General features: G+C 38.0%; 1 protein-coding gene across 6 annotated transcripts in view; it reads left to right on the forward strand.

Moving 5' to 3' along the window:
• Positions 1 to 21,174, forward strand: part of HMCN1 (hemicentin 1) — a 190,942-nt gene that overhangs the window by 83,325 nt on the left and 86,443 nt on the right. For 4 of the 6 annotated variants that reach the window (XM_061452120.1, XM_061452119.1, XM_061452118.1 and 1 more), the window contains 15 exons: positions 239 to 366; positions 2,831 to 2,975; positions 4,453 to 4,565; positions 5,134 to 5,293; positions 6,081 to 6,255; positions 8,708 to 8,835; positions 11,360 to 11,632; positions 12,686 to 12,781; positions 13,187 to 13,381; positions 14,438 to 14,568; positions 15,245 to 15,392; positions 15,951 to 16,077; positions 16,964 to 17,118; positions 19,665 to 19,943; positions 20,516 to 20,797. In XM_061452120.1, coding sequence (XP_061308104.1) covers positions 239 to 366; positions 2,831 to 2,975; positions 4,453 to 4,565; positions 5,134 to 5,293; positions 6,081 to 6,255; positions 8,708 to 8,835; positions 11,360 to 11,632; positions 12,686 to 12,781; positions 13,187 to 13,381; positions 14,438 to 14,568; positions 15,245 to 15,392; positions 15,951 to 16,077; positions 16,964 to 17,118; positions 19,665 to 19,943; positions 20,516 to 20,797 — 2,535 coding nt within the window. The remainder of the gene's footprint in view (positions 1 to 238; positions 367 to 2,830; positions 2,976 to 4,452; positions 4,566 to 5,133; positions 5,294 to 6,080; positions 6,256 to 8,707; positions 8,836 to 11,359; positions 11,633 to 12,685; positions 12,782 to 13,186; positions 13,382 to 14,437; positions 14,569 to 15,244; positions 15,393 to 15,950; positions 16,078 to 16,963; positions 17,119 to 19,664; positions 19,944 to 20,515; positions 20,798 to 21,174) is intronic. The other 2 variants (XM_061452117.1, XM_061452121.1) reach the window with 2 other exon arrangements.

Raw genomic sequence — 21,174 nt, forward strand, 5'->3', positions numbered from 1 at the left:
TGATGGCAACATTTTTTTCTTAATCCTTTCTTCCTTTCTATTTACACTGTGTAGTTTTCACTGTAGGAAATGATTCTTGCTCTATATTTGTATAGTACCTTATGCAAGAGCACATTTGTCTGATGCTGCTGCATGTAGCATTAGTGACAGGACTAATAATAAAAATTCAAACTTAATATTTTTTCATGAATACATAAAAATTCATAATAACATTTTCTAATTCTTTCTTTTGTACAAGTTACACCTCTGATTGGAGTGAGTCCAGCCACAGCCAATGTAATTGAGGGGCAGCAGCTCACTTTGCCATGCGTATTGCTTGCTGGAAACCCCATTCCAGACCGCCGGTGGATTAAAAACAATATGGTGGTAAGACTGTTTTGCTTCCTCTAAGATTTAATGGCAGACTAAATCTACAACTGACATTTCAAGCCACAATAGCAACTTGGGTTAATTTACCAAAGTTGATGTACAAATATACTAATAGGTTTTAAGCTTTCAAATAAAAATGCCTCATGAGGTTGGGCTGGCTCACTGGAAGCAAGGATCCAATGTCATTGAGTTGAATTACAGCAGACAACCACCACTCAGTAGGAACTGTTGCCTCCTCAGGAGAAACCAGTTGGCTGTACCTGTAAGGAAATAGCTGCTTCTGAGTCTATGCAGGTGTTCTGGGTTCAGCAGTAGCAGTCATTTTTTCCCTCCTTCTTGGTAGTGCTTTGTTTTTGACTTTCAGCGTGGGAACAGTGCTGGTAGCACTGATGTTTTCAGTTACTGCTCAAATGTTTGGTCTGGCCAAAGATTTTGTGAGCCTCATGCTCTGCCAGGGAGGAGGGGAAGCCGGGAGGAAGCAGAGACAGGACACCTGACCTAAACTGACCAAAGAGGTATTCCGTACCACAGCACGTCATGCCCAGGATGTAACTGAGAGTTACCCGGAAGGGCTAGGGACTGCGGGATTGGATGAGGTATCAGTCGGTGCTTGGTCGGGCTGGCGGGGTGAGTTATTGGTCGGCTGGTTCTGAGGTGTTGTATTCTCTTCCCTTGTTATTTCCTTTATCATTATTATCATTGGTGGCAGCAGTAGTGATCTGTGTTATACCTTAGTTACTAAACTGTTCTTATCTCAACCCAGGGCAGTTGCATTCTTTTCGATTCTTCTCTCTGTCCCTTTGGGAGTAGGGGGAGGGAAAAAAGTGGGGGAGTGAGTGAATGAGCTACCTGGAAGGGTTTTAACCATGACACTGTCATTTGGAGTGCAGCCATTCCCCTGAGAAATGAGTTTATTACTGTTCATAATATGAAAGTGGAAGTGTGGCATCCTGATGGTTAAGCACTGATCACTGCCTATTCTTGGAAATATTTAAGTCTGAAGCATAGAGGAGGATATAGGAGATGGTAGTGGGAGATGCAAAGGTCTAAAAAAGAACTTGGAACCAAGGTATTTGTGAATTGTCCTTTTATCTTCTGTTTTACTTTTAAAGCAGTTTTATAAGTCCTTGTTAACTCTTGAATTTCAGCCTTCGGCTCTGAATATAGGAATGCTAGTGGAATATACCTACCAGAATGACAAAAGAATAAAATTTTTCACATTTGAGATTTTTTAACTTTATGACTTTTATTGTTCCTGATGGAATGAGATAAATGTCAGTATCCCTATACCTTTCCTAGTGGTGCAGTCCTCTGGGCATGAAAGTGTGTGTTTTCTTTCCCTCTTGGGAGCATACCATTGCCAGTTTATATCCTGTAGACAGAAAGGCGTTGTAGACACTACACTTTACTAGCAGCCAAACACAGATTTTAACATCTATATGAAGCTTTGCCTGCTAATATCCCCTAAAGCTTTAATTAAAATATTATAGAAATTTTTCTTTTTTTTTATCAAGACTGGGCAGAACCCTGGCACAACCTGACCATTCACTTGCTGGAGTTTTTTACTCAGTTTTTGTGTCACTGCAAATCATTGGCTTTTTTCAGACTGTATAAGTGCAAGCAGCACAGGTTGTAACTTCTGTGAGAAATACTGGCAGGAGCCTTCTTGTTGAATTGCTAATTCCTCTGTATAGCAGTGCTGGTTCCTTGTAATTGTAAGCTCTTGGCAGAAGCTACACTCCAAGGACAGTGTTGGGGTAAGTTATATTTAGAGAAGAATGCAGCTTTTTCTGAGCACAGCATGACTGGAACCATTTTGCATTCTAACAACCTTTCCGTAAGGCAAGTCTGTGTTGCTGAGTTCATGGATTTTTTGGGTGTTGTTATAACGTACATAACTTAAATAAAACCCTGCTCTTTGGTGAAAGTTGGAACTTTTCTAATATTTCACAATGGTATGCATCAGAGCTGATCTCTTCTACTTGATGGATATGGCAAGTTAGAAGATAAAAGAAGGATCTCTTTGTGGAAGAATGATGAGCCATTGCCCTCATCAATAGCTGACCTATGATCAAATTGAGTAACCAATATTTAGTAACCAAATTGAGTAACCAAATATATTGGAGTAACCAATAGAAACTGCAGTAAATTAATCTATCTAAGTTTCTTTGTCTTCAGTGTATGATTTTAAGCGTGAGTGGCAGTTCTGTATGTGCTGTGGCAGAGCAGAGTTTCTGTTTCAGATCTTAATTTCATTCCAGCAGTAAATACTAGGTGCTACCAAAATTCTTATTTAAAAATTAGCTTTTTATGAAGGATGGAAAGTAGGAAAAACTCCAGGAAAATTCTCCAGGAACATATTTTTAAGAATGCGAAATGGTCAAGTAAACTTACGCTACATCCCAAAGTAAATATTGATGAGTATTTTCTTTAGTAAAATGTTACATCACTCTTTTGGCAGCTTGTTCCCAATCCCTACATTAATGTGCGCAGTGATGGAAGCCTGCACCTTGAAAGAGTTCGGCTGCAGGATGGTGGTGATTATACCTGCATGGCAAGTAATGTTGCTGGGACAAGCAACAAAACTACTACTGTTAATGTGTATGGTAAGGAATACTGTCTTGTTGCTTTCGTGCCAAATGTAAGATGACAGTGCATTTTTTGCTACCCCCAGCTTTCACCCAAGCTTTTTTGTTAGTTATACTAATTTCTCAAATGTCATCTTTTGTAATGTCATGTTCTAAATTAACATGGTGGGAAATATGATCCACTGCACAGGAAAGAACCAAATGAGCGAGACTTTTTAAAATAAAATGAAAATAACACCATTTGGTGTTTATAAAAGATTCTCATTTTTATGCATCTACAAAGGCTGGGCTGTGCAGTCTTCATGTCTATCTTTATTAACAAAACAGGCACAAGTGGAAGTTTACTGGCAAACAATGACAAGTGCTATCTGGTGGTTTCATAACTGATGTAAAGAGGCACAACTCATGGAAGAATTAGAACAAAAATGAATAATGAGTTTGGCAAAATGTGTTTAATTGTTGGTTGGTTCCCCCCCACCTCCATTTTTTTCTTTAAATAAAACACACCAAAAATTACACTGACAGCAAGACAAAGTGTTAGCACTGTGGTAACCTGTCTGAAATTCAGCTGAACGTATTTGTCTTAACAATGTGGGGAGTCACAACCACCTCATGGTTTACAGTCTGAAATTTTCTGATGTGTTAAATTAATCATGGGAGATCTATTTTAAGCTTCATTAAACTTGCTGTAACATTCTTTTATGCTGAGGCTGGCTCTTATTTTTCAATACAGGCAAGTACTCATTGTCTGATAAACTTAGTCTTCCATGTCAGCACAAGTTTTTTGGAATATTTCACAACTAGAGAGCAGAAAGGAATATATTTGTATGGCTTTAGAAAGATCTCATTCTTGATATTACAGACTTAAAGCTGATCTTTTTTTTCTGTTTTAAATTCAAAATCAGTTCAGATAATTAGGGGAACTGTAGCTCTTGTTATTTCTCATTACAGATTTTGTGAAGTGATCTGGTATTTTTATTCAAGTTTGTTTAACAGCCAGTCTCTGCAGAAATCATCACTGGAGTTAGCACAATTTTGTAGTATTTATAACAAAGACTGTGATTGGCTCTTCACTTTCACGTCTACTCTGTTCAAAATGTTTTCCATCAATAAAAATTGATTCAGCACCAAAAATGCTGAATCCATTCTCATGAAAGGTGCAGTAAGAGGATACTGGACAAAGACTTTCTGAAACTATTGCAATCAGGTATGTGAAATACCTGCAGTTAGTTTAAAACTATGTGTACCTAATCCAATGATCAATCTGTGGCTGACATGTTTTGATATGAACAGGTACCTATTCTGTTATGAAAGACTGCAGAGTGGAAGGGAAAGTGGATGGTCATTGTCAGTGCTAGGATTCAGAGGAAGCTGAAAATTCCCAAGCCCTGCTGCCTGTATGCAGTAGTAATTGAATTTAAGGGTTTTATTGTAAGGTTTGTGCCATGACTTGAAATGTTTTCTACATGTGTTTAATATTTGCATTTATTTTTAGTTCTGCCTGTTATTCAGCATGGACAGCAGATATTTAGCACTATTGAAGGAATCCCAGTAACATTACCATGCAAAGCAAGTGGAGTTCCTAAGCCATCTATTGTCTGGTCTAAGGTAATTTCTCAGTTTGGAGCTGTTCATGGTGAAAGATCGTGAATTGAACCATAATTTAGTTGTCATAAAAACTAAGTGCAAGAAACATGGTGAAAAGCATAAGTTCTGAGTGAACTGGAAATCTCCCTTTATTCATATCTGCCTTTGTTTCTCAGAGCAGTGCTTTCTGGCCATGGCCCAGTCATAGATCAATGTTCTAGTCTTTGGAAGGGTTTGCTTATTACTGTATCTTTATGTTTTTAACACTATAGAAATTGTTCATATTCCTGTCATGAGTTGATAATTTGAGATTAGGCAACCTGCCAAAGATTGAAAGTTTTGGTTTTGAGCTTTACTTTAAGATGACATTTTTCTCTGAGGAAGCTGTGTCTAATAATGACATTCTGGGGTTAACCTTAACTTTTCCATCCTTTCCTTGACAAGATGCCCAGCGAGGAGGATCTCAGTCTTTTAGGGGATTTTTCTGAAAGTCATTCTTCCTTAGATTTTACTGTATTGCTGTACATTTTAGTTTTTATTGAATTATATCCAGGCACTGTGGACTTTAATATTTTGTTTCTTTCCACAGAAAGGAGAAGTAATTCTTTCCAGCAATGTGAAATTTTCTGCAGGGTCTGATGGAAGTCTGTATGTAGTTTCACCAGGGGATGAAGAAACTGGGGAATATGTGTGCACTGCAACAAATGCTGCTGGTTATGCTACACGGAAAGTCCAGCTGACTGTCTATGGTATAGATGAACTGAAATCAAATATAATGTTGTCTCTCTCCCCTCATTGCATTCTACTTCAGACAATAAAACCCATGCCAGTAGATTGTGAAGTAGGATACCCACCATGCAAATGCAATGTAAACTGATCTCTAATTACTGCTTTTGACTCTGTCCTATATCACTGGATCCACATACTAGGCATTTTTATAAATGGCTGATACTGAAAGGCCTAAACTTCAGGCATTACGATTCTTTCAAGACCTCCTGATACCTTTTATCTTGAGTTCATGGACTAGGATCTTGGGCTGATCATAATTTCATCTTTTATGGAAATGGATAAGAAGTATCTGTATAGGAATAGAATTTGCTTTCTACCATCTTCCATTATTATAAAAAAAAAAATAATTCCTCTGTAGGCTTGCTTTGCAAGCTTTTATGACCTTTTATTGGTGCTATAGTGTAACATAGTTCAGGTATTGTTTACAAATTACCTGTGCAACACAGAGTTTGGCATATGCATGAGCTCCATGTGTATGTTGCTATCCAACTTTTGGGGTAAAGAGTTCAGTCTCACTGGTATTTGTGGTATTGTATGTAGGCATCAGCCAGTGTCTGAGCTACAGGGATTGTACATCACCTTCACAATGATTTTTGCCTGTTGTAGACATGCCATAAAAAAATTGGATTGTAGTGTTAAATACCTGACTGAAAAAATAGAAGTTTAATCTGCAGTAAAATTGTATGCTGTTATATTTGTACAAATACATACATTAATTGCAGCTTCCTAACATGTTCTATGTCATAGTGAAGCCTAGAGTATCCAGGCCTGGAGACCAGCAAGGAAATACATATGATAAACCCATTGAAATCTCAGTGATTGCAGGGGAAGATATCACTCTTCCATGTGAAGTAAAGAGCCTGCCACCTCCCATAATTACCTGGGCCAAAGAAATGCAGCTCATATCTCCATTCTCTCCAAGGTAACAATGTTTGGTGTTAAAGAAAAGTGAAATTGCATCTAAGCTAAGATTTTGGAAGAGTATATAATTTCTAATTGCCACAGGATCAATCAGAATGTATTAAGTTGTCCTGCAGGAGGACCCTATTTTATTAAGTCTTAGGACTCTTTCCCAAACTAAGCATACTTATCTTTACAAAGGAATACTAAGACCATGCACTACTATACAGCTTCAATTCCAGTGTGTTTATATGCAATCTCAAGAGTCCAAGATAAGGTGATCCTGTTACATCTGTACTGCAGTGGTGTACAGAGACCCACATAATCTGTGCATGATTATAAAGGTTTAAAAACTATTTTTCTTTTGTTAAGTACTTCATATTTATGCTTGGGGAGCATTGCCTGTTAATCATATGAGGTCTGGGCTGCCTGTAGAATACAGATGCTGATAAATGTTTAGGAGTGCTTACAAGGGCTCATTTCTCACAGTTTTTCTGAATTTAGAAACTCTCCAGGCATTCTTGAACATGTGAACACATAACGAAATTCTCATAAAAATGTTAGGCTGACAACCTTAGAGAATGAATAGGTGGGGACCATCTTGTATACAGCATGGGCCACAATGTTGGCTCTCTTCCGTATTATTTTAGTCTGGTGCAAAATAAGAGAGGAGACAAGTAGGTGATTACTCTCCATATGCTCTCAGTTGAAGTGCCAGGTCACAGGATATGCTAGTGCATTCTAGTCTTCAAGATACCTCAGAAGAAGTAAAGGCTACAGCTGTATTCATAAATCAGGAAATGGAAATACTGGCCAAATGCACATTGTAGCAATTGCTGTGCCTGTTGTTGTGTCCCTCAGTAATCCAAGTGGAGGGAATCAGACTGTGTCTGAGCTGAATTAAGGAATTGTACAGACCCCAGGGTAAGCATGTTTCTCTTTTGGCCAAATCTGCTGCCTCGAATGCACCCATTCCAGTGAGTCTGTGACAGCCTCAGCAAATAATAGCTGCCGGGTCACCAGATTTGGTAAAGGTTGCTTGTACTCGAAGACTTGATTTGTTAGTAACCTGTGGAAGTTTCTTATGTCTTGCAAGCACACTGCATGCACTAATGAAGCTGCCTTCTTGGTCACTAACTTGTCCTCATTTTACCTCAGGAGACACTGATAAATTAGGCTACTTACTCATGGCTGTTGTGGAGAGATCCAAGTTGTCCAGGGTAACAGAAGTCCAGCTCACCCATTACATAAAATTGTTTACAGATGTCAGCAAAAGTTACAGAACTAGCACAAACAAAATTGTTTGAGATCACCCAAAGATCGTGTTAGAAATCTGACCAGTAAACAAAAGAAGAGTGAAATTAGAAATGAAGGAACTTTTATCACAAAGCAAATGTAATTAGTGGACAAAATAATTGAATGTATCTGCTGGGTTTATTAAGGAAAAAAAAAAACAAACAAGCAAACAAAAAAATCCCACAAACAACCAACACACAAAAATAATCAAAAAAAAAAAAAACAACAAAAAGAACTCTCCAAAAAAGCCCCCAAAACCAAACCCAAACACTTCCCATCCTACCTGGCCTTGAACACTGCCAGGGATAAGGCATCCACAGCTTCTCTGGGCAAACCGTGCCAGGGCCTTACCATCCTCACAGTGAAGAGTTTCTTCTTGATGTCTAATTTAAATCTACCCTCTATCACCTTAAAGCCGTTATTCCTTCTTCTATCACTACATGCCCTTTTAAAAAGCCCCTCTTCAGCTTTCTTGTAGGAGTAATTTTTTATTCCCTCCTCATTTATTTTCCTTGTCTCTGTTACTTTAGTCTCCTACATAAGAAGACTTTGGCTTTGCTGGCCACTATATCTTGTAATGTCAAAGGCCATGACCGGAACCGTAGTGAAAATTAATGCTAGCTAATGAACTATTTACTGGTGAATAATGACAATCTCTGTAAACACCAGAACTGGCACTTTTGAATCAGAATCCTCTTTGGAATTCTCTCTTCCATCTTGAATCAACATAATATCTTTTTTGCGAGTGAAGTACTATCAGAAATGGTTTAACTTTCTGACCCTCGTGGTCTGGGCTAAGCAATAATATTTGACAGGAGGTTGAAGAGCTCCATTTTTATATGTGTTTGTTGGTGGTGGTTTTGTGGTTAGTTTTTTTGTTTTCCCTCCATTTCTAGAAACAAGATTGATTTTAATATGTCCTATAAGTAGCTAGAACAAATTTTATAATTTGGATCTTAAATTTTAGATATTTGCTGTGTATTCTGAATGTAGTGAGTCTGAAAAGAGTTAGACAAAATGAGTAAATATATATCATATTTTTAGTAATATGGCACAGGCCAGTGTGCCCTGTAGAATGCTGTTACTTTAGCTTGCAGTAGTCATTAACAATGTGTAAGTAGAGGTCATTCACCTTTCAGTACATGTTTGTACAATGTATATGCTTCTTATTTTTCCAGACACATTTTCCTACCTTCAGGGTCATTGAAGATCAGTGAGACACAAGTTTCAGACAGTGGAATGTATATCTGTGTAGCCACAAATATTGCTGGGAATGTGACTCAGTCGGTGAAGCTAAGCGTACATGGTAAGTTTTAACTTAAAGGATAATCACTGGCAAGTTTCTGCATGGAATTTAGCAACATACAGAGCTTTTCAAGCAGTTTCCCTCATGTACATCAAATATTGACCTATATTCTTTCAGGTCATATTATCTTCATATGTAAGTTGTTGTTCTTGGTTATGTGGAAACATACGCACACACATCTGTATGTATATGTACATACATACATACACACCCTCCCCTTCCTTTAATTTTCTTTAGACTTGTGGAAGAATTATACATAATATGATATCTAACTCTCTTTAAGTCAGCCAGAGGGGTTTTAAGGTCTGAAAACTTTTGTTCTAATTCACTTGGGTGTTTTCTGTGCAAGAGGTTTCTGAGCAGTAAGTTTGCAAACAGTGGCTAACAGTTAGTAAAGTGAGAGAATGGCAATGTGAGCTGAGGCCAGGATTTACAGCTTCCCATGAACTTGATGAGGATTACATATCCAAACTTTCTTGGTGCCAAATGTTAAAGGTTGCTTAGGTGGCAGTGAAACCAATGTGCAAGTGTGTCATCTGGGGATAGGCAGCCACTCCTGATCTTACACCGGTTTATGCATGTACATTCAGCTACACATACGTTTGCAAACTAGTATGTTAACCTATCCTACTGTACTTCCTCTATTCAAGCCAGTACCCTGTGTTTGTGCCCACCTTCCTCTCCACCTCAGTAAAGGTGTCTAGTCACTGCTTTAGGAATTTAGGATGTATGTCCCCTTTCCTCTCCTTTTTATCGTAGAACATCACATTGTCACTCCCTACTAGTCTCTGCGTACTGGGGCACCAACCACTGTCTTTTAACCACTTATACAGTGTCACATATTGTTAGCTCCATGCTCTTGCGGTTATTCCTCTTCAACTGTGTCAGAAACACAGGTTGTGCCACATCCCTTCCGCCAGTGCTAAACCTCACTGGAGAATGGGTGCAGGAGCCATGGCATTGCACAGCCCAGGGGAGGCTGATTCACAGTAATTGTATAGATAGTTCTGTGGTTCATGTTCATGTGGATTTTGGAAGTGCCCATTACCAGTACACATCTTTGAAGTGGATCACATACCTTGAATGTACCAGATTGGAATCTAGACCCCAGCAGCTCTAACTATGCTAATTCAGTTGCAATGGCTATAGAAGGCTACTGACCGGTTATGTATACAGAGAAGGCTGATATCAGTGCACATCTTTGTTTTATCTTTGTAATTTTACATTAACAGAGAGTCTAGAAAAGTGGCACTTCTTATTGTTTCAGATATTCTTTTTAAGTCTTTTTATTGCCAATGTTCCTTAGAAGGAAAAACATTGTGCAAAAGATTTATGGAGGATTTATATTATTCTTTGGGGCCAGCAGAATCTCTTTATTCATTTTTATATCGCCTTGTCTGAACTTGTGTTTGGAAGCATAAAAAGATCAGGGATTAGGAAAAGGAAATTCAAATGTCAAAAGGAAAATGTGATTAACTCTGTCTTAAAAACTTTCAAATTGTTTTGTGTTATGAAAAGCCAGTACCCATAGCTCTTCAAATGTGTGCTGTATAATCATATTGCAGTGTTCCTATGGAAGTCATGCAGTAGATTTTGAAACCTAGCTTCTTCAAATAAGTTAAGCGATATGGTATTGTATATCCTATTTCCAGTGCTTATAGGGTGGCTGCAAAGGAAATGGAGACTCCCATTTTACAAGGAGTCACATTGAAAAAAGGGTAATGGGTGCAAGTTACTGCTGCAGAGATTCCATCTGGACACAAGAGTAAATTTTTCACAGTAAGAACAATCAGTCATTGGAATAATCTCCACAGGGAAGTGGTGGTTTCCCCAACACTAGGCACATTAAACATTTGGCTGGACAGTGTACAGGGAGATCTAGTCTAGGTCATGCTTTGCCTATACGAGTTGGACCAGATGGTCCTTGAGGTACCTTCCATCCTGATATTCTGCTCTATGCAAAGAACATACAGGTCTACTTTCTTAGTCATCTGTGGGAATTTGGTTTCAGTGAATAAAGAAAGACATTTTTAAAAATGTCGAAAATGGTAAAGAATTTCATAGAATCATAGAATGCCTTGGGTTGAAAGGGACTCTTAAAGGTAATTCAGTCCAGCTCCCCTGCAATGAGCAGGGACATCTTTAACTAGATCAGGTTGCTCAAAGCCCCATCCAACTGGACTTTGAATGTTTCCAAGGATGTTGCATCTATCACCTCTCTGGGCAGCCTGCTCCAGGGTTTTACTACCCTCATCATAAAAAAAAAAAAGTCTTCCTTATATCTAGTCTGAATGTCCCCTCTTTTAGTTTAAAACCACTACCTTTTGTCCTATTGCTACAGGCCTTGCCAAAATGTCAGTCCACATCTTTCTTCTAAGCCCCCTTTGAGTATTGATGGGCCACAATCAATTCTCCTCAGAGCCTTTGTTTCTCCAGGCTAAACAACTCCAACTCTTTCAGCCTTAAGAATGATCTTGTACATAATTTTCTTCACACTACTGTGGACTAAACTTTTCTTTATTAGTTCCTCCGAAGATACAGCGTGGACCTCGAGTTTTGAAAGTCCAATCTGGCCACAGACTTGACATACCCTGCAATGCCCAGGGGATCCCTCCACCAACAATCACTTGGTTCAAAGGCAGAAATGCTGTGCCAGTAGATGATGGGCAGTTTATCTACAGCCTGGATGGAGCTCTAGGCATCAACAACGTCCAGCTTCCTGATGCTGGAAGCTACAAGTGTGTCGCTAGTAATGTAGCAGGCAGTGATGCATCAGAGATAACAGTGCAAGTTCAAGGTATTTATAATTATGGCTGTAATCTTGCCTCCTGCCCTGGCTAGTGCTGTCTGATTGAGTTTTGGAGGAAAATGCTTTTTGCTGCTGAGTGTTATATAATGAAAATCTGTTTTGGATGTTAAGTTCTGATGTTAATTAAGAAAAATGAGAATATATAAATAATCTTTGAAAATTTTGTAGAAATAAGAAAAAGAAATACTCTATATTCAAGCTACTTATGACTTCATTTTGCAATAGGCAATTAAAATCAGATTCCAGTATAGGAAACATCTTTTTCAAATATTATCTCTGTATGTTCAGATGTCTCAGACTTTCAGAGACTGTCTTTGAACCTCAGAGCCTGGTATCACAGCTTTAAATAGAATTGGAATTTTTTATGAGCTGGAATTGAGCTCTTCACTCAATCGGTTAATATGCTATTGAAATGGTGATGGGAGCAGCAGTGGTCAACATGTTAATGTACATATTTAGTATAATTCCTCTCTTGATGGGCTGGCATACATCAATGTAGCATGACTGACTTAAGCTAAGAATAAAGTATTCCTTATTTGTAATAATTTAAAGGCAACATTCTGATCCCTTTGAATTAGAGATGCTGAGAACTGCTTGTTACAAACAGCAAAGAACTTCCAATAACTTTACTTAATGATAAATAATATTCTTTGTATAGTCTCAGCGCACACACAAGTTTAAATTGAGATGAATAAAGAAAGTAGAAGTAGTACTGATATGTGGTATGAGGAAAAAAAGTGCAAGAAGTATTTTTCAGATTTTGCAGAAACAGTCTCTGCCTTCAAAACAAATATAGCAGGTTTTAGAGAGAACCAATTTCAGTCAGACTTGAAAGCCTTTTTGTACTGCTTACTTCCTAAATATTCCCACTGAAATCAAGACTGCTTGTGTAGTTCACATTTTGATCAATGTAAAGAGGGTTATTGGAATCCAAGCTTGTCTGAATGACTGAGACTTGGAAGCATTATGCATTGTCAGACTGTATTTTCATATTTGAAAGAAGAGGTCAAAAAGGTTTTTGGGGTCCTAATTTTCTTTCAGAGTCTCCAACTATTGAGGATCTGGACCCTGCGTACAATAGTCTCTTTCAAGTAAGAGTAGCAAATCAACGCACTGTGTTCCCATGTCCAGCAAAAGGTGTGTATCATTGTTACCACTTTTAGTGACAAAAGTATATTTTTGTGACCATTTTAAATACCAAATTTCCCTGACATGGCAAAATTGTACAATCTGCACAGTATTTTGCTTATGTACTTTATGCGGCAAAAATCAAACTAACAGTGATTTAAATAACCACTGTCTGCAGAAGTTCTGTGAAAAGTCATTGTTAGCCAACAAGGATGTTATAATATTCAGAAGTAAGAATTTTAATATTCAAGTAGCACTATGACAGTCAGAACTTCCTCTAAATCTGAAAGCTCATGGCCTCCCTGTGCACCCTCCTTGCCAATATGACTTCCATCAAGCCATGGGAATTGTTTGAATCTTTCTTATTCTGAGTTGAGCAAAGCATTTCTCAAAGTTTCACCTTTTTCTTGTTAGGTACTCCAAAGCCTGTCATCAAATGGCTACGTAACGGAAGAGAGCTGACAGGTAGTGAACCAGGGATTTCAGTTCTGGAGGATGGGGCACTGCTGATCATAGCTTCTGTTACACCTGCTGATAATGGAGAGTATATCTGTGTGGCAACCAATGAAGCTGGAAGTACAGAAAGAAAATACAGCCTGAAGGTTAATGGTAAATAATATATAAAACCATCAAGGAACAGGTTTTGAACAACATTTTTTCTTTTATTGTTGGAAATTGCATGCCACAAACCTGTCCATGTACAGTTAAATTATAAAATCTAGCCTGAGTACTTGCAGTTCTATTACTCTGATGCCCTATACTTTTTATACTGTTCCTGTTTTCTGTGACTGTGCACTAAGCATCTGTTTTGCTCACAGAGCTAGGTGCGTCTCACTGGTAGAGGGCTCTTGTTGTACTTGAAAACTTTAATGCATATAACAAATGAAGACTTTTGTGCTGTAGAAATTAAAGATTGAGGGATAGATCTGCATTTCATATAAATATGAGAAAAGTTTTTTATCAGAATGAACATAGGAGAATTCTTGCTCCTGATAATCCTGAATCCCAATTGGAAAACAAAAACTCGACAGGTGGACTTGGGATGTTTTGACATTTTGTTTCTTACAAAGAACTTTTTTTCCCAGCCTTATTCACTTCCCATGATAGCAAGCTCTGATGCCTGAACAGGATTATATTCTTATCTTTATCCAGAGGAAAGGAAGAATTCCACTTTGTGCCAACAGGGTTCATCAGTGGAGTTTGAGCTTTCTAATCCACTACATAAAACCATTCTCTTTGCATTCATAATGGAAAAATGATAGGCAGATCTTCTTGGGCATGACTGAAGCAGTTAAGAGGAATGATGTCTATCTGGAATCTGCTTTCTCTATATGCTAAGCAAATAACATAATATTTAAAGATTAATCTTAAATAAAATTAAATTTAAATCTTAAAATCGTTCTCTTAACATGTTGATGGTGATTGCATTTGAATTCATTTCCCTGGAATTCTGCTATTGGGCAGGAGGAGACTCTGTTTTTTGAGAAAGTGAAGAAAGGACACAGGGAGATACATCCAGAGCTAAGAGCCAAATGGAAAAGCTGGGGAGGGAAAGAAAAAGGCCTAAGAAATTCAGATTACAGTGGTTCATGTCTGGGGAGGAAGGAGGAAGTGGGAAATCACTGGAATAGAAGGCTTAATACATGACTTTGCACTTTCTTGTAGTTCCTCCTGAAATTAGAGATCAAGAAAAAGTGACAAATACATCTGTAGTTGTTAATCACCCTGTAAGTCTCTTCTGTGAAGTATCTGGTAACCCCTTCCCCATCATCTCCTGGTATAAAGAAGATAACCAGGTCTGTATGATTAACCTAAGCGAAGTAACATAGCCATCATCAGCCAGTTATGTGTTGACTTTTGAGCGCTTAGTATGAGAACTAATTTAAAATAAATGCGCATACATGCCTCTGTGTATATTTGAACTGCACTAAGATCACCCACACAGAAAGCCAGCTATATATGGCTAATCCATTCATTCAGCTGTTCCATAAATCAAAAGTAAACTCTTTATTTTTATGATTCCCGTAAGAATTAGATTTAGCAATATCCCAGTGTTGTAAATGCCAGAGTCCTTACAAAGGGGACCAATAATAGTATTTTCTTCATTCTATAGATGGAGAAATAAGAACTCTTGGAGGTTATTTGAATTCCTCAGGATTATTCTTGAGACCTACACTTCTACTTGAAGCTGATAAGTGATAGTTTAAATGAGGAGAGACCACTATATGCACCTTTGTGGCTGACCATTTACTGACGGATGAAGAATTTCTTTGGTTTTCCCACTCCTTATTGTATGTTGAGCTGCAAGTCATATTGAATAGATTGCAGAAATTGAGGAGATTAGTGCTGTAACTGAAAGGGGAAGCACATTATCCTTAGACTAAACCTACCATTTTCTTATAAAAATCCAGCTGTGATATTTGGCTGATGTAACTTGGATCATGCAAGTCTAATGTCTTGCGTTCTTTTAAGGTTGTGGAAAGCAGCACTCTACAGATTTTGCACAGTGGGAAGATACTGAAGCTCCTTAAAGCTACTACTGATGATGCTGGACAATATTCATGCAAAGCTATAAATATAGCAGGAAGTTCCGAGAAGCTGTTTAACCTGGATATACTAGGTTAGTTCCACCAGGCTTCTTTCAGGGAGGAGTGGGGTTTCTGTTTTTTTGGGGGGTTTGGTTTGGGTTTGTTTGACTGGTTTTGTTTGGTTGGGTTTTGGGTTTTGGTTTTTTGTTTTTTTTCAAGTTGGTGCTGTGAAACCCAGTTGATATTTAAGAAACCAATACATTTAAATTCATTATAGATAGATTCTTCCTCTCACTGCCCATAAAGTATTGCCTGTCAAAGAGCTCATCGTGATGGTTTTTGAATACCTAAGATTTACCATTCTTGTAGTGACACAGACAAAACACTAATTTTCATTTCTGGATTTTGGTCTTTGGCGCTTTGTTTTGTATTTTGGGTGTATAGGAGTCGTCTTATGGCTAACCAGCACAAGTGTGGAAGTTCTTGTCATGGTAGAAATGATGATGTGATCTAACAGAAGTCACTTTGCCGTGAAAACTAAAGTTGTTTCAAGGAAATAGTATTATTCACTACTGCATTTCTTCAGAGTTTCATAGCATACCTTCCCTGTCTAAACAAAGTTCCTTCCTGTAATGTTTGTCTTTTTAAAGTTCCACCAAGTATAATAGCTGCTGATACCCCTAGTGAAATTGCAGTCATCCTCAACCAGCATATCAGTCTGGAATGTCGAGCCAAAGGCTTCCCTTTTCCTGACATTCACTGGTTCAAAGATGGCAAGTAAGTATATTATAACTTTTGTGGTTTGTTTCTAGGTTATTCCTCCCTTAGAACATAGAGGAAGAAGGTGCAGTGTAAGAGTAAGCTTTGCTTTCAACTACTTGTTGTTAAGTTATTGTCATTGGCTATAATTAGTGGGGGTGTGAAGTGGCAAATTCTTTAATCAAAAGTTAGCAATCTGCTTTTCTTCATGAACTGTCCTATAGCTGGCATCAGCACTTGCTAAGCTGATATATGGTATATGAAGCCAGAAAATGCTTGAAGCTTGATAGTCATAACCATTTATTTGTGTTTATTCTGTCTGGATTATTTTAAACATAGAATCATTTAAAATACAGTTGTTTTGCTGACATAATTTTTTCATTGGTAGACTGTACCTGTGTCAAACATGGCATGATGGCTTAAGGATTAGCTGAAAGCCAAAATGGGCTGTGTTTTTTTTAAACAGCATTGGTATTTAACAGTGTAGTTCAGCATAGGTATTGGCTAGTGCTCACAGATATTCTGATGTGACAGTTCCTTAAACTTTGGTTTGCTATGCTGACATTTCCACCTAGTAGTTAACATTTTGTTGTCAGCAAAAGACTGTTGTGACCTAATTAATTAGAAAAAGGAGCTGAGGTCAGTAGTGGGCCTCTGGCTCTGATGCTGGCATCCTGGGTGACCCGAGTAAAGCACTTCTGTGTTTTGGTTACTTCTAAAAATTAGGAATAAAGTTAATGACAATAGTTTGTCACTTTATGGTCTTCAGATTAATGCTGTTACTCTAGTGCTAACTGGTACATATTAATGGTACAATTACTGCTGTTAAAGGGCCCCTTCTTACTACTGTCATTTAAATTAATGTTGAAAGCATGTGGTCAGAGTTCTATGACCTTTATTCCAGGCCCTTGTTTTTGGGTGATCCCAATGTTGAGCTTCAGGACAAAGATCAAGTTCTATATATAAAGAATGTGCGAAGGATTGACAAAGGTCGTTATCAGTGCAGTGCCACCAATGCTGCTGGCAAACAAGTTAAGGAGGTCAAGCTGATCATCCATGGTAAGTTTATAGAATGCCAGATTGTAGAAGATCCTTTAATTTTACTCATAAGTTTTATTTTTTTGAATGGAGATACTCAGACATACACAAAGTAAGGCTCTGATCCTGCAAAATTTGTATGTAAACATAACTTAATGCCTGCTCCCAAAGTGATTTTTTTAGTGTTTGCATGTGCGAAGTATGAATGTACTCTTTGCAAGTAAAGTAGTGTTTGCGTGTTTTTGTGATTTTATTAGTTTCTAATTTGTGAAAGCCAAGAGTCTTGAAGGGCCTTCTCAAATTTTGCAATCAATTAGTTTCAACTTGCTTATTTTATTAACACATTGGCTTTGTTATTTTGATCTTAGGGAAAAGAAAATTAATTAGATTTTGATACACTCATGGTCTTATTTTTCTAAACCTAGTTCTAAGAGTAAATTCAGACAGAATAAGTTAAAGTTAATGCAAAAGTATGAAGCAAAGTTCAAAATCAGTAAAAATCAGACCACAATAGTCTTTGGAAAAGAATGTTCCATATAATCTTCAGATAGCGTGGCATGTCATCTTGCTTAAATTGGTGAAAATATCATTTATATCAGGTGAGGTCATTTATAGCTAGCAAAGAAGCACTAGCATGAATATAACCTTGTTAACATTATTATTATTATTATTTATGAGGTTTATAGCACACTGGGTATACTTTCATGTTTTTTGCAAGCAGTGGAGTCTTACCAAAAACATGGAGAACAGTCAATCTCTGTGATAAGTTTAATGTAAGTTAGGCTATTATCAGATGAGAGAAAATGAGGGGAAAAATTCATGGAAGAAGAGCTGGGTCTTGAAGGAAGACTTCAAAGAAGATGGGGAAAAAAAAAATTCAGTTTGGAAGAAAAAAAAAAATGTGGAAGCCTAGTCTGACCTGAAAATTGATAGAGTACAGTGCTAGCAGAAATTAGGGGGGAAACAAATACAGAAATCTATAGGTGGCATTACACACTAGTGCCTGGAGTTTGAAGTGAGCCCTTAAGCTGATGAGTCCCCATTTGCTATGGATTTGCTTCTGAAGATTGTGTGTCTTTTCTTCTGATAACTGTGAAATTATTATACATTATTTCCCTTATGTGAGGTGTTTCTGAAGCGTGGAGCAACCACATGCACAGTAATATGCCTGTACACCAGTCATAATGAAGTGTTTTGCATCAGAAACAAAGTGCTGTGAGGACTTACAGGCAATTTTGGCCGCTGTGAGATTTGAGGAGTAAAACACCTCACACAAATAAAATCCTTGCAGATGAGTAGACCTTACTTCAGGTTCCTCAGACAAAACAGGTGAATTTATGACAATAGAATGGAATATCTCTTTACTTTTAAATTTCTCATTAAAATTGGCTGCCAACAAAGTAAGTGAGGAATGTGGACATCAGTTTTTGCTAGTTCTTTGTTTTAGTTGTTTACCTCTGCTTTTGGCTTTGAAATTTTCCCAAAATACTGTGTTAGAACTGTTCCCCATTTGCTGATAAAGGCGTATGCCTTTGAACTGGGTGTGTTTCAGCATGTTTTTTTTTAGGTTTGTGTATTTTTGCCCGCAAATTATGTAATTAGAAAACTATTTCATCATGGTTTGGTAATCTACAAGACCCATCTCATAGGTGTAGATCCATTCACTAACACTTTGCTTTACATTCCTGCAGCAGCATTTTAAAATGAACACTACAAAAATAGTGGAAGTCGAGGATATACTGAACATGTTTGGCATCAGAGGAGTTAATGTGTCTGCCACATGTGTCTAGTACTTTCAGCAATCATAAATTTAGTTGTTGCCAATTGCTCTGTGTTTTTATTACTTCTACAGAGATTTACGAACTCTTTATATTGGCTGATTTACATGAGAACTTGCTTGCTAGAAAAATCTGAGTACTGCTGCCTAGCAAGCAAGGGAAATGATCACGGGCCAAAAGTTTCAAAAGCAGGAGGATAAAGCTAGACTGCTAAGCTCATATTTAAAGTAACTGACTTCATCTTCAGAAGTTTGGAGTACTGAGCATTTCCCACTGCAGTTGTAGAGGCAATAAATGTATTTGGTACTTTAAATAGTAGGTTGTTCTTTGTTGCAAGGATGCACCTCCCAGGGTGTACAGGGATGGCTCTTTACCCTTCAGAGACAGGGAAGAGGAAGAGCCATGCCCAAATGCATTGCCCGAAGGACACATGGAGGGCCAGCTATCCTTACTTTGCAAATGTGGGAGCCTAGAAGGTAGATGCTTTCGCGTACCACGAGGGAGGCAGTAATGCAGCATTGCACCTCAGTGTCGCACTTGTTACTTAAATAGATGGTAGCTCTGTACGTTGTGTTCTCTTCATATTTTCCACTCTGCGGATAGAATGTACAGACAATGTTATAAGTCTGCTGAAGAAAAAGGAAAAAAAGAATGAAAAACAGCAGGAAGGGTCGGCAGTGTGATTAAGCTTAAATTTTTTTTTTATTCTTACAGCATTCTAATGTGTAATCCACTTAAATCTGCAGACTTGTGTGCTAAGGATTTAATGTTGTTTTGTCTCTGAAATAGTCCCTCCTAGTATTAAAGGAGGAAATATTACTACAGAAGTATCAGCGCTTCTCAACAACCTTATAAATTTGGAATGCGAAACCAAGGGAATCCCTGTTCCTACCATTACATGGTACAAAGATGGACGCCCAATTATTTCCAACCCCCAAGCTCTGTATGTGGATAGAGGGCAATTCCTGCAGATACCTCATGCCCAAGTGTCAGATTCTGCAAAGTACACTTGCCGTGTGACCAATGCTGCTGGAGCTGCTGAGAAAATGTACGATGTGGATGTTTACAGTAAGTGAGAGTTTATTGACCTTGCTTATTTGTCATTTTACAGGAAGCATAATAAAACCTTTTCTGCCTCTGTAACATCAGCAACCTTTGCAGTTCTGTCAAGGGCACACAGCAGTCAATAGCTTAATGTAAAAACTGGCCTTTGTTAGCAAGACTACATAGAAGGAGCTTTACACCTTGTGTTTAATGTGACTCTTGAAAAGCTTTTCACTTCACAGGCCTTGATGTCATGCTTTAATGAAGCATCAAAACTATTTCTTCTTCATGTAAATAACACTTACCTGAAGTAGTCACGCTGGGTAGGATCTTCAGTGTAGTGTTTTAAGACCGTATTTAGTTCTTTCATCAAAAAACCTGCAGGTCCTCAACTGGTCAATACTAAGCTCATCATTTGAATTCTCTGTTTCCCCTTTGTCTTGGCTTGCCCCAGCAGTAAATTCACACATGAAATTGTGCGTGACATAATGGCATATAGAGCCAAAGTGGGTGGGGAGGAACTAACCCATTTGCTCTTAATACATTTTCTGGCTATAGAATTAATCGCTTGCAATATACTCTTTTCCTCTCTACAGTCCCTCCAGTAATTGAGGGTGATGCTGACACAATCCAGAACAGACAGGTGGTTGCTGGCAATTCACTGACGCTGGAGTGTAAAGCTGCTGGCAACCCTCCACCTCTCCTTACTTGGTTAAAAGATGGTGTGCCTGTGAAAGCAAGCAACAACCTCCACTTTGTATCTGGCGGGAAGAAGCTGGAGATTCTGAATGCCATTGAGGCTGACCGGGGCCAGTATATCTGTGTGGCCACAAGCATAGCTGGAGAAGAAGAAATCAAATATGAAGTTGAAGTCTTAGGTGTGTGAGCAACAGAAATATTTATTTGTCAGATTTCCATTAATGGTTTTATTTTTGTTGGTATTGTTATATGGAGATCTGTTAGACAGCCTACGTATCTATTTAACTCTGGCCACTGCACACTTTTTCTCTCCAAGGTTACAGGACTCTTTAAAGATTCTTACTTTTCAGGTTAGTTCTTGGAGAGTTTTTGTGCATGTGGTAGGTAGATATTATTCTCAGTAACCTTTACAATTCTTTCAACTTGCCTTCATAGAAGAATATTGCAGATATGAAAGGTATCCATTAAAAATAGCATTGGGTAGTTGCTTCTGGCGAGAGAACACTTTTAATTTTGGGTCATATGCAAAATTTGAACATTTTCGTGGAAAAGTTTT

Source organism: Pezoporus flaviventris, unplaced genomic scaffold (genome assembly GCF_033815535.1).
Source record: "Pezoporus flaviventris isolate CSIRO_AGI_PZ_B2104156 unplaced genomic scaffold, CSIRO_AGI_Pfla_v1 ptg000013l, whole genome shotgun sequence".
Taxonomy (NCBI): Eukaryota; Metazoa; Chordata; class Aves; order Psittaciformes; family Psittacidae; genus Pezoporus; species Pezoporus flaviventris.